At 50.5% G+C, this 13022-nt stretch overlaps 1 protein-coding gene across 1 annotated transcript; it reads right to left on the bottom strand.

Annotated features, from left to right (window-relative positions):
• Nucleotides 1-69: 69 nt before the first annotated feature.
• On the bottom strand, nucleotides 70-2337 carry RLN3 (relaxin 3). The gene is made up of 3 exons (XM_012790371.2): nucleotides 2131-2337; nucleotides 1153-1158; nucleotides 70-747 (listed from the first exon to the last, which is right to left on the bottom strand). The coding sequence occupies exons 1-3, from the start codon at nucleotides 2320-2322 to the stop codon at nucleotides 517-519; spliced, it is 429 nt and encodes a 142-aa protein (XP_012645825.1). The 5' UTR covers nucleotides 2323-2337; the 3' UTR covers nucleotides 70-516.
• Nucleotides 2338-13022: the final 10685 nt, after the last annotated feature.

Below are 13022 nucleotides of genomic sequence, written 5' to 3'. Positions count from 1 at the left end.
CTTTGGGATTTTTATTGCTGGGGACGCGTGGGGTTCTCAGGTGATCAGAGGAAGTTAGGGGGCCTGCCGCCACCCTCGGGCCACCTGGCGGGGGAAGGGGGGAGGAAACCGGGCTGGAAGGCAGGGAAAAGGGAGCGAGCAAAGGGTGGACTGATTTGGGCTGCCGAGGGGACAGAGGCCGCAGTTTGGGCTGGGGAGGTCGGCAGGGGTCTCGGCGTGGCCCGCTTGGGCAGAATAGGGACACACATGGGGGGGCGGGGAGGCCAGGCAGGGGCCTGGCTTGCGCTGGGGAGAGGCCAGGAGTCAGGGCCAGGGACTGCGGGTTTGGCCAGGCAGGGGACACAGCCCGCGCAGGACACGGGGTCAGGAGCGGCTGGCTGAAGGTGGGGACTGGGAGTGGATGGGGGGACTGTGCGGGACCCCCCAGCGCCCGGCCTCCGATGGACGGGTGTGCGAGGGGACGACAGGCCCGGCTGGGGACGTGGGTCCCGGTGCGCCCAGCCGCCCAGCCCGGAGCTAGCAGAGGCTGCTGATCTCGCTCTTGCTGCAGCCCCACCTGCAGCAGCTGCTTGAAAGGCCGGCCAGGACGTCCCGGCCACCGCGAAGAGCCCCCGGAGTGTCCCGCCAGCTTGGCCGGCCCCCGTAGAAGGCCTGGGGAGACTTGGTCAGGGCCAGCCACTCGCTGGAACCCACAGCCTCATCCAGCTCGCCGGCCAGGCCGTCGCCGTCTGCACCTGGGAAGGCATCCTCTGTAAAAAAAAAAAAAAAAGAAAAAAGAAAAAAGAGGAGAGTTAGTACTCAGGGCCCAACTTCCGCCACACCCAGAGTCCTGGCTCCTGGCTGGTCCCGCTACTTCTCTGTTTTGTGATACAGCCTCGTGGTCCAAAGTTTTGATTTCACTCAGTCCTGGATTAAAACTTTGTCACCAGCTTTAATGGGCAGATGACACAACCTTACTGACCTTGACTTTCCTGTCTTGACATTTATTTCCCCTTACTCTTTACTTATTGAGGACCCGGTGGTTAAGAGCCAGTATTTGGGAGCTGGGCTGACTGAGTACGAATCTAGTCTCTCCAAGCTATAATCTTGAGCAACCGAATTTACCTCTCTGAGCCTCAGTTTCCTTATCTGCAAAGTTTGGAGAATAATAACCCCTACCTTCTCAAGTTTTATAAGGAATAGAGGGGTTAATACCCATAAAAATCTTAGAACAATGTCTGGCTCATTATAAGCATGCAAAATAGCACTGATGCTTTATCAAGCACTTACTGCATGCCAGACACTATGTTATGTGTTTTAGCGGATTAACTTCTTTTTTTCTTTCTTTTATTTTAGACAGAGTCTTGCTTTGTTGCCCAGGCTAGAGTGAGTGCCGTGGCATCAGCCTAGCTCACAGCAACCTCAATCTCCTGGGCTCAAGTGATCCTCCTGCCTCAGCCTCCCAAGTAGCTGGGACTCCAGGCATGCGCCACCATGCCCGGCTCGTTTTTTCTATATATATTAGTTGGCCAATTAATTTCTTTCTATTTATAGTAGAGACGGGGTCTCGCTTTTGCTCAGGCTGGTTTCGACCTCCTGACCTCGAGCGATCCGCCCGCCTGGGCCTCCCAGAGTGCTAGGATGACAGGCGTGAGCCACCGCGCCCGGCCCGGATTAACTTCTTTATTTGGCTTAACGGCAACCACATGAGGTGGGTCATGTTATTATCACACCCATTTTCCAGCAGAGACCACTGAGGCACGGGTGGGCAGAGGCCCTGCACAGGAGCACACAGCTATGAATTGTAGAGCTTCTGTTTCAACCCAGGCAGGGTGTCTCCTGGGTCCAACCTCACATCCACCCACCCTCCTCCTCCTCAGTCTCCTTGGCATGAACATGTGTGCTCTGGCCAGGCCCCCGCCCCTCACGGGACCAGGTCTCCTGTCCCCCCAACCGTCGTCCCCTTTGAGCCTGGACTGAGCCCCCTGCCCTGCTGAGCCCTTGGTGTGGCCTCAAGGCTGGGCGGGTGTCACCTGCTGGGTGTCGTAGGGCAGGGACCCGGTCCTCCAGCCACCCTTCTCATTTCTGTCCTTGGGTCCTGGGTCCCGTCCAGCCATCTGTCCCCTCCTGCAGCACCTGCTTACCAGCCACGGCGTCCTGGGCCGGGGTGTCTGCCCGCCGCCACCGGGAGCCGCCGCAGGTGAAGATGACGGCCCGGATGAACTCGCGGCCGCAAAGCTTCACCCCGTAGGGCGCCGCCCGGGCCTGGGCGCCCGGCCAGAGCTGCCCGGCCAGCAGCCACGCCAGCAGCAGCAGCAGCGGGGACAGCGCGCGCTTGGCCATGCCGGACAGCGCCGCCTCGCCTCGGCAGTGGGTCGGTCTCTCTGCCGCCGCCCGGCCCCCCATTTATACATCGCTGGGGGGGCCCCCCCTGCCCTGCCCGCAGGAAGCCGAGCGACCTCCTTATCTCCCCGGGCACAGGGGAGGCGGCCACGGCGCCCGCAACCCGACCTTTCCCATTGTCCACTGAAGCGATGACCTTTTATCAGGGACACGGCGACGAGGCCCAGCGCACTGTCATCTGCCACAGGGAGAGGACACGAGGCCTCGGTCGTGCAGAAACCAGAACCGGTGCTCCCGCCAGGCAGGGCCAGGGGACAGAGCTAGACCCCCCCTCCCCCCGCCCATGGGGCCGGGGTCCTGGGCAGTCGCACGCACAGCCATGGTGGCGCTTGTGCCGCTCCGAGCGTTTGCGCCTCAGTAACGTGTTTAACCCTCCCGCAACCTGTGATAATGGCTCCCAGTTGAGATCAAGCCTCCAAACTTTCTGGAGGACTTGTTTTTTTGTTTTGCTTTTTTTTTTTGAGACAGACTCACCTTGTTGCCCTGGCTAGAGTGAGTGCCGTGGCATCAGCCTAGCTCACAGCAACCTCAAACTCCTGGGCTCAAGCAATCCTCCTGCCTCAGCCTCCCGAGTAGCTGGGACTACAGGCATGCGCCACCATGCCAGGCTAATTTTTTATTTTTAGTAGAGACGGGGTCTTGATCTTGCTCAGGCTGGTCTCGAACTCCTGAGCTCAAACGATCCTCCCACCATGACCATCCAGAGTGCCAGGATTACAGGCATGAACCACCAAGCCGTGCCTAGCATAATGTTCTTAAGGTTCAGCCATGTTGTAGCATGTGCCAGGATTTCTTTTTTTCTTTTTTCTTTTTTTTTTTTTTGAGACAGAGTCTCGCTTTGTTGCCCAGGCTAGAGTGAGTGCCGTGGCGTCAGCCTCGCTCACAGCAACCTCAAACTCCTGGGCTCAAGCGATCCTCCTGCCTCAGCCTCCCGAGTAGCTGGGACTACAGGCATGTGCCACCATGCCCGGCTAATTTTTCTTGTATATATTTTTAGTTGGCCAATTAATTTCTTTCTATTTTTAGTAGAGACAGGGTCTCGCTCTTTTTCAGGCTGATTTCGAACTCCTGACCTTGAGCAATCCACCCGCCTCAGCCTCGCAGAGTTGCTAGGATTACAGGCGTGAGCCACCGCGCCCGGCCTGGAGGACTTGTTAAAACACAAACTGCAAAGCTGGATGCAGTGGCTCACGCCTGTAATCCCAGTGCTTTGGGAGGCCGAGGTGGGAGGATCGCTTGAGGCCAGGAGTTAGAGACCAGAGTAAGTGACCTAGCAAGACCCCATCTCTATGAAAAATTTAAAAATTAGCCAGATGCGGAGGCACCTGTAGTCCCAGCCACTTGGGAGGCTGAAGCCAGAGGATCGTTTGAGCCCAAGAGTTTGAGGCCGCTGTGACCACGATGGCACCACTGCGCTCCAGCCTGGGCGGCAGAGCTAGACCCTGTCTCAAAAATAGACAAAAAACACAGGCCACTGAGTCCCAACCGCACTGGACCCAACAGGGCTGTGAAGGTCTGCCTTTCCAATCAGTTCCCAGGCGCTGCTTGCCCGGAGACCAGACTTTTGAGAGCTGCTGGGCTATTTACAGATGGGGAAACTGAGGCACGGAGGAATTTCACGAGGTGCTCGAGGTCAGTCAGTTGGTGGGGGATGAGGTTGGGGGTGGTTCAAACGGACCAGTCCTAGGGTCCACGCTCTGCGAGGGAAAAATCCCAATGATGTGAAAACGTGTCATGCAGCCAGAGTCTCAGTTTCAGAAGACGAAGGGTGCGGGGGACCGAGGCCGACGCTGGCGGCACAACGGCGTGAGCCCACTCAGCGCTGCCCAAGTGCCCACTTAAAAATGGGGAAGAGGAGCAATCTCATGTTGTGTGTTATTTCAGCACGGTTAAAAATAGCAATTAAAGAGTGTCTCATTGGCCAGGCTCAGAGGCTCACGCCTGTAATACTAGCGCACTGGGAGGCCGAGGCAGGAGGATCACTTGAGGTCAGGAGTTCAAGACCAGCGTGAGCAAGAGTGAGACCCCCATCTCTATTAAAAATAGAAAAAGACATATCCAATGTGCAATTCCTGAGTCAAAAAGAGAAAAAAAAAATGAAAAAGAATTAGCGAGGCGTGTAGTCCCAGCTACTAGGAGGCTGAGGCAGGAGGATCGCTTGAGCCCAGGAGTTTGAGGTTGCTGTGAGCGAGGCTGATGCCACGGCACTCCAGCCTGGGTGACAGAGGGAGACTCTGTCTCAAAAAAAGAAAAAAAAAGACCACATGTACTCACCAGTAAATTGGTATTAATGGATCAACACCTAAGTGGACATATAGGAAAAACATTTATCAGGTGGCCCGGTGGCCGGGCGCGGTGGCTCACAGCTATAATCCCAGCACTGTGGGAGGCCGAGGCGGGTGGATCGCTCAAGGTCAAGAGTTGGAAACCAGCCTGAGCAAGAGTGAGACCCCGTCTCTACTATAAATAGAAAGAAATTAATTGGCCAACTAATATATATAGAAAAAAATGAGCCAGGCATGGTGGCGCATGCCTGTAGTCCCAGCTACTCGGGAGGCTGAGGCAGGAGGATCGCTTGGGTCCAGGAGTTTGAGGTTGCTGTGAGCCAGGCTGACGCCACGGCACTCACTCTAGCCTGGGCAACAGAGCTAGACTCTGTCTCAAAACAAACAAACAAAAGAACATTTATCGGGTGTCTTGGCGGCTGGGAGGGGGAAGGAGGGACGGGCATATACAAACACAATGAGTGAGGTGTGCACCGTCTGGGGGATGGTCACGCTTGAAGCTCTGACTCGAGGGGGTAGGGGGGCATGGGCAATATATGTAATCTTAACATTTGTACCCCCATAATATGCTGAAATAAAAAAAAAAAAAAGAAAAGGCCAGGCGCGGTGGCTCACGCCTGTCATCCTAGCACTGTGGGAGGCCGAGGTGGGCGGATTGCTCAAGGTCAGGAGTTCGAAACCAGCCTGAGCAAGAGTAAGACCCGTCTCTACTATAAATAGAAAGAAAATTAATTGGCCAACTAATATATATAGAAAAAAAAATTAGCCGGGCATGGTGGCGCATGCCTGTAGTCCCAGCTACTCGGGAGGCTGAGGCAGGAGGATCGCTTGAGCCCAGGAGTTTGAGGTTGCTGTGAGCGAGGCTGATGCCACGGCACTCACTCTAGCCTGGGCAACAAAGTGAAACTCTGTCTCAAAAAAAAAAAAAAGAAAAAAAGAAAATACTTCCCCAAAAAAAAAAAAAAAAGATATTGCCAAAGTCACCCCAACCTTAAGCAACCACCACCCTGATCAGTAAGTAGCCATCAATAGTGAGGTAAAAAGATTGTAACTCATCGAAGATTCAGGTGATCATTAGCACTTTTCAGCAATAAAGTATTTTTCAATTCAGGTATGAGCATTTTTTAGACATAATGCCATTGCACACTTAATAGAGTACAATGGAGGCATAACTGTAACGTTTATTATACACTGGGAAACCAAAAAATTCGTGTGGCTCACTCTACCGTGGGAGTCTGAGATGGAATCTGCAATACCCCCAGGTATGCTTGTGTTATTTTCACTTTCCCTTCTATATGACCCACCAGCTGGTTGGATCCAAACCTTTCTTGTCAATTTTTTTTTTTAAATTTTTATTAAATAGCCCAATCGCCTCTCAATAAATTCTTTTTTTAAACTCAAAAAAAAAAAAAAAAAGTACCTCGTTAAAATCACACACACAGAGGAGCTGTGGTTCGCAGGGAAGTGACTAACCGTGGTCTCTCCAGCCCCGATTCGTAGTGGCTGTCAATTTCTGGCCGATTTCAAAATGTCAATGCCACGTCTCCAGATTCCTGAAAAGTTAACAATGGGCTCTCACAAGCTGCTGTGAACCAGCTTCGGCACACCACCGAAATGTGGAAAACACAGGTACAATTCAAAGAACTGTTGTAAACAGGACCCATGTAAGTCGTTACTCAGATCTGGAGACAGGATGGTGTTAGCACCGCAGATGTCTCCCCACCCCGTTTCCTCCTTCCGCTCGGTCCCTCGCTCCTTTCAGAGGTAGCTGCCATCTGACTTTTGCCATCATCATTTCTTTCTTTTTCTTCTTCTTCTGTCTTTTTTTGAGACAGGGTCTTACTCTGTCGCCCAGGCTGGAGTGCAGTGGCGTCATCATAGCTCACTGCAGCCTTGAACTCCTGGGCTCAAGCGATCCTCCTGAGTAGCTGGGACTACAGGCACATGTGACCACATCTGGCTAATTTTTGTATTTTTTGTAGAGGTGGGGTCTTGCTATGTTGCCCAGGCTGGTCTCCTACTCCCTGGCCTCAAGTGATCCTCCCACCTTGACCTCCCAAAGTGCTGGGATTACAGGTGTGAGCCACTGCAGCTGGCCAACTTTTCTTTTTTTTTTTTTTGAGACAGAGTCTCGCTTTATTGCCCAGGCTAGAGTGAGTGCTGTGGCGTCAGCCTCGCTCACAGCAACCTCAGACTCCTGGGCTCAAGCGATCCTCCTGCCTCAGCCTCCCGAGTAGCTGGGACTACAGGCATGCGCCACCATGCCCGGCTAATTTTTTTCTATATTTATTAGTTGGCCAATTAATTTCTTTGTATTTATAGTAGAGACGGGGTCTCACTCTTGCTCAGGCTGGTTTCGAACTCCTGACCATGAGCAATCCACCCACCTCGGCCTCCCAGAGAGCTAGGATGACAGGCGTGAGCCACCGTGCCCGGCCTGGCCAACTATTTTAATATTACATGTGTACATATGTTCACAGAGACACTATTCATAATAGCCACAAGGTGACAACAACCCAAACGTCCGTCCACAGGTGAATAAACACAATGTGGCATATGCATGCACTGGAATGCTATTCAGACATAAAAAGGAATAAACTCCTGACCCCTGCTGTGATGTGAATGAGCTTCAAAAACATAATGCTGGCAGGCGCGGTGGCTCACGCCTGTAATCCTAGCACTCTGGGAGGCCGAGGCGGGCGGATCACTGGAGGTCAGGAGTTCGAAACCAGCCTGAGCAAGAGCGAGACCCCGTCTCTACTATAAATAGAAAGAAATCAATTGGCCAACTAAAAATATATAGAAAAAATTAGCCGGGCATGGTGGCACACGCCTGTAGTCCCAGCTACTCGGGAGGCTGAGGCAGGAGGATCGCTTGAGCCCAGGAGTCTGAGGTTGCTGTGAGCGAGGCTGACGCCACGGCACTCACTCTAGCCTGGGCAACAAAGTGAGACTCTGTCTCAAAAAAAAACAAAAAAACAAACAAACAAAAAAAAACCCCACAATGCTGGCAGGCAAGGTGGCTCACGCCTGCAATCTCAGCACTCTGGGAGGCTGAGGCGGGCGGATCACTGGAGGTCAGGAGTTCAAAACCAGCCTGAGCAAGAGCGCAACTCCGTCTCTACTAAAAATACAAATTAATTAATTGGCCAACTAAAAATATATAGAAAAAATTAGCCGGGCATGGTGGCGAGTGCTTGTAGTCCCAGCTACTCAGGAGGCTGAGGCAGGAGGATCGCTTGAGCCCAGGAGTGTGAGGTTGCTGTGAGTGAGGCTGACGCCACAGCACTCACTCTAACCCGGGCAACAGAGTGAGACTCTGTCTCAAAAAAATAAAATAAAATAAAATAAAAAAAAAATACAGCAACAAGGGCTCTAATAATGGGTAGCTGTGGGTTTGAATTCCAGCTCTGCCTCTTTCTCGCTGTGTGACCCTGGATAAATGACTTAACCTCTCTGTGCCGTGGTTTCCTCACCAGCAACACGGGGCAGAGTCAGCGAGTGAGTGGAATTCTTACGACAGTCTCTGGCTTATGAAGTAGATGCTGTTTAAATGTTATCTCCGCTAGATGCATTCCCTTTGGATTAAAACTTTATCCTTTTGTCCTTTTGCTTGTCACAGATTCCTGGCCCCAGTTACCCCTGTCGGTGTCCCAGGCCAGGGCCACGCTCCAGAGGCAGAGGTCACTTCTGATGATGCGCTTTGAAAGGGCTGATGAATAATACACTCTTTTCCTCTGCATCTTCGCCAGGAAACTCAAGGGACGTGGCCTTCTGCCCTGGCCGGGGGGCGGTGAGCAACAAATGTGCAGGAAGTGTTCACTGCCTGACTTAACCGATGTGTCCACACCCAGAAGCTTTCTTTATTTTTATTTTATTTTATTTTATTTTATTTTTTTTGAGACAGAGTCTGGCTCTGTCGCCCAGGCTGGAGTGCCGTGGCGTCAGCCTAGCTCACAGCAACCTCCAACTCCTGGGCTCAAGAGATCCTCCTGCCTCAGCCTCCCGAGTAGCTGGGACTACAGGTGCACGCCACGCCCGGCTCATTTTTCTATTTTTAGTAGAGACAGGATCTCGATCTTGCTCAGGCTGGTCTTGAACTCCTGAGCTCAAATGATCCTCCCACCATGACCTTCCAGAGTGAGTGCTAGGATTACAGGCATGAACCACCACGCCCGGCCTAGCATAATGTTCTTAAGGTTCAGCCATGGTGTAGCATGTGCCAGGATTTCATTTAAAGGTAGCATGGGCCGGGCGCGGTGGCTCACGCCTGTAATCCCAGCACTCTGGGAGGCCGAGGCGGGCGGATTGCTCGAGGTCAGGAGTTCGAAACCAGCCTGAGCAAGAGCAAGACCCCGTCTCTACTATAAATAGAAAGAAATTAATTGGCCAACTAATACATATAGGAAAATGAGCCGGGCATGGTGGTGCATGCCTGTAGTCCCAGCTACTCGGGAGGCTGAGGCAGGAGGATCGCTTGAGCCCAGGGGTTGGAGGTTGCTGTGAGCGAGGCTGACGCCACGGCACTCACTCTAGCCTGGGCAACAAAGCGAGACTCTGTCTCAAAACAAAACAAACAAACAGAAAATAATAAAGGTAGCATGTTGTACACATTTTTCCACACTGTGCTTTCCCCCCCACTTACCAACAAATGCTAGAGATCCTCCTATTCCAGCCCTCTAAGCATCCTTCGTATCCTATTGTATTTTTATTTTTTTATTTTTTATCTTTTTTTTTTTTTGAGACAGTCTCACATTGTTCCCCAGGCTAGAGTGAGTGCCGTGGCCTCAGCCTAGCTCACAGCAACCTCCAACTCCTGGGCTCAAGCAATCCTCCTGCCTCAGCCTCCCCAGTAGCTGGGACTACAGGCATGCGCCACCATGCCCGGCTAATTTTTTCTATATATATTAGTTGGCCAATTAATTTCTTTCTATTTATAGTAGAGACGGGGGTCTCGCTCTTGCTCAGGCTGGTTTCGAACTCCTGACCTCGAGGAATCCTCCCGCCTCGGCCTCCCAGAGTGCTAGGATGACAGGCGTGAGCCGCCGCGCCCGGCCTGTATTTTTATTTTTTATAGCTGCATCGCATTCTGTTGTGTAAATGCCCCAGAGTTAATTTCACTCCCAGAGACAAACATTTTTCTTTTCATCCCTTTGCTCTTAGGCGGACACTGTAGGGAAGAAAGAGCTTTGCATGAACCTCGTTTGACACATATGCACGCGTATCTGTGTACACACTCCCCAAAGTGGGATTTCTGGCTCAGAGACTGTGCGCATTTGTAATTTTTATGGATATTGCCAACTTTTTCCCCTCAGGGGTTCGATAAATTAACACTCCCTCTAGCAATGGATACCAGGCCTGTGTCCTTGTAGCCTTACCAACAGAGGCATTGTCAAACTTTGGATTTTTGCCAATATGACAGGTGAAAACCAGTATCTCAGAGTAGAGAAAAATTTGCATTTTCCTTACCAGAAGCAAGGCAGAGCAAAGTCCCACGTGCTTGAAAGCTCTTAGTTTTCTCTGTACTCTCTGGTCACCTCCCTTCCCTGTCATATATTTGGGTGGTTGATCTTTTTGTTTTTGATTTTATAGGAGATTAATTGATTGATTGATTTACAGAGCCAGTACCAGGAGAAAGGAGTTCTTTATATATTAAGGAAATTTGCTATGTGGTTACAAAATGAGTTAGAAATATTTTTCCCCCAGTTTTTTTTCTTTTCTTTTCTTTTCTTTTCTTTTCTTTCTTTCTTTCTTTCTTTCTTTCTTTCTTTCTTTCTTTCTTTCTTTCTTTCTTTCTTTCTTTCTTTCTTCTTTCTTTCTTTCTTTCTCTCTCTCTCTCTCTTTCTCTCTCTCTCTCTCTTTCTCTCTCTCTCTCTCTCTCTTTCTTTCTTTCTTCCTTTCTCTTTCTTTCTTTCCAGCTAATTTCTATTTTTTTTTTTTTTTTAGTAGAGACAAGGTCTGATTCTTGCCCAGGCTGGTCTCGAACTCCTGGCCTGGAGCAATCCTCCCGTGTCAGCCTCCCAGAGTGCTAGGATTACAGCCATGAGCCACCACCCAACCATGCCAGCTTTTCATTTGCACAAGTTTTTTCTTTCTTTTTTTCCTTTTCTTTTGTTTTGTTTCATTCTTGGAGACAGGGTCTTACTCTCTTGCCTGGGCTAGAGTGCGGTGGTGTCATCATAGCTCACAGCAACCTCAAACTCCTGGGCTCAAGCGATCCTCCTGCCTCAGCCTCCCGAGTAGCTGGGACTACAGGTGAGCACCACCACGGCTGGCTAATTTTTCTATTTTTTGTAGTAGAGATGGTGTCTTGCTCTTGCTCAGGCTCGTCTCGAACTCCTGAGCTCAAGTGATCCTCCCATCTCAGCCTACCAGGGTGCTAGGATGACAGGCATGAAGCACCATGCCCAGCCATGCAAATTTCTTTAATATTAATGCCCACTTGCATTTATTAAGGACTTGATCCGTGCCTGGTTTTATCTTTTTCTTTTTCCCTTTTTTCCCCTTTTATTTATTTATTTTGAGACAGAGTCTCGCTTTGTTGCCCAGGCTAGAGTGAGTGCCATGGCGTCAGCCTAGCTCACAGCAACCTCAACCTCCTGGGCTCAAGCGATCCTCCTGCCTCAGCCTCCCGAGTAGCTGGGACTACAGGCATGTGCCACCATGCCCGGCTAATTTTTTCTATATATATTAGTCGGCCAGTTAATTTCTTTCTATTTATAGTAGAGACAGGGTCTCGCTCTTGCTCAGGCTGGTTTTTTTTTTTTTTTTTTTTTTTTTTGAGACAGAGTCTTGCTTTGTTGCCTAGGCTAGAGTGAGTGCCGTGGCGTCAGCCTAGCTCACAGCAACCTCAAACTCCTCAGCTCAAGCAATCCTCCTGCCTCAGCCTCCCAAGTAGCTGGGACTACAGGCATGTGCCACAATGCCCGGCTAATTTTTTCTATATATATTAGTTGGCCAATTAGTTTCTTTCTATTTATAGTAGAGACGGGGTCTCGCTCTTGCTCAGGCTGGTTTCGAACTCCCGACCTCGAGCAATCCGCCCGCCTCGGCCTCCCAGAGAGCTAGGATTACAGGCGTGACTCAGGCTGGTTTTGAACTCCTGATCTTGAGCGATCCGCCCGCCTCGGCCTCCCAGAGTGTTAGGATTACAGGCGTGAGCCACTGCGCCTGCCCTATTATTATTATTTTTTAGCTCCCACATATGAGTGAGAACATGCAATATTTATCTTTTTTTTTTTTGAGACAGAGTCTCACTCTGTTGCCCAGGCTACAGTGAGTGCCATGGCGTCAGCCTCGCTCACAGCAACCTCAAACTCCTGGGCTCAAGCGATCCTCCCGCCTCAGCCTCCCGAGTAGCTGGGACCACAGGCATGCACCACCATGCCTGGCTAATTTTTTCTATATATATCAGTTGGCCAATTAATTTCTTTCTATTTTTAGTAGAGACGGGGGTCTCGCTCTTGCTCAGGCTGGTCTCAAACTCCTGACCTCTAGCGATCCGCCTGCCTCGGCCTCCCAGAGTGCTAGGATGACAGGCGTGAGCCACCGCGCCCGGCCTTTTTCCCTTGTATTTCATTGGATATGCCTGGTTTTATGCTAAGTGATTCATACACACTATCTCTTTTTCACTCTATTGATGAGTTTTTGCCTCTAAATACTATACAGCTTGCATCTTTGAGAAGTAAGAACATTTTCCTACATAATCACAATACCGACGTTTACAGTCATCCCTCAGTACCATTTTACACTGAGCGCATATTCAAATTTCCCCGAGTCTTTGAAATGACTTACAGTTGGGTGAAAGCAATGCTGGCCAGTATAGCTTTCTCTGATGCTGATAAAAAATTGTCTATATCAATACTTTCTAAAACAGTAGTTACTCGCTCCATGTGGCTATTGAGCATTTGAAATGTGTCTGGCACAAATGAGGAACTGATTTGTTAGTTTTAATTCTTTTTAGTTACTTATAGTTTTATATTTATTTATTTATTTATTTTTATTTTTATTTTTTTGAGACAGAGTCTCGCTTTGTTGCCCAGGCTAGAGTGAGTGTCGTGGCGTCAGCCTCGCTCACAGCAACCTCAAACTCCTGGGCTCAAGCGATCCTCCTGCCTCAGCCTCCCGAGTAGCTGGGACTACAGGCATGCGCCACCACGCCCGGCTCATTTTTTCTATATATATTAGTTGGCCAATTAATTTCTTTCTATTTTTAGTAGAGACGGGGTCTCGCTCTTGCTCAGGCTGGTTTTGAACTCCTGACCTCGAGCAATCTGCCTGCCTCGGCCTCCCAGAGAGCTAGGATTAGAGGCGTGAGCCACCACCACGCCCGGCCTACTTATAGTTTTAATAGCC

Source organism: Microcebus murinus, chromosome 4 (genome assembly GCF_040939455.1).
Source record: "Microcebus murinus isolate Inina chromosome 4, M.murinus_Inina_mat1.0, whole genome shotgun sequence".
NCBI lineage: Eukaryota > Metazoa > Chordata > Mammalia > Primates > Cheirogaleidae > Microcebus > Microcebus murinus.
This window is presented reverse-complemented; position numbering and strand designations above follow the sequence as displayed.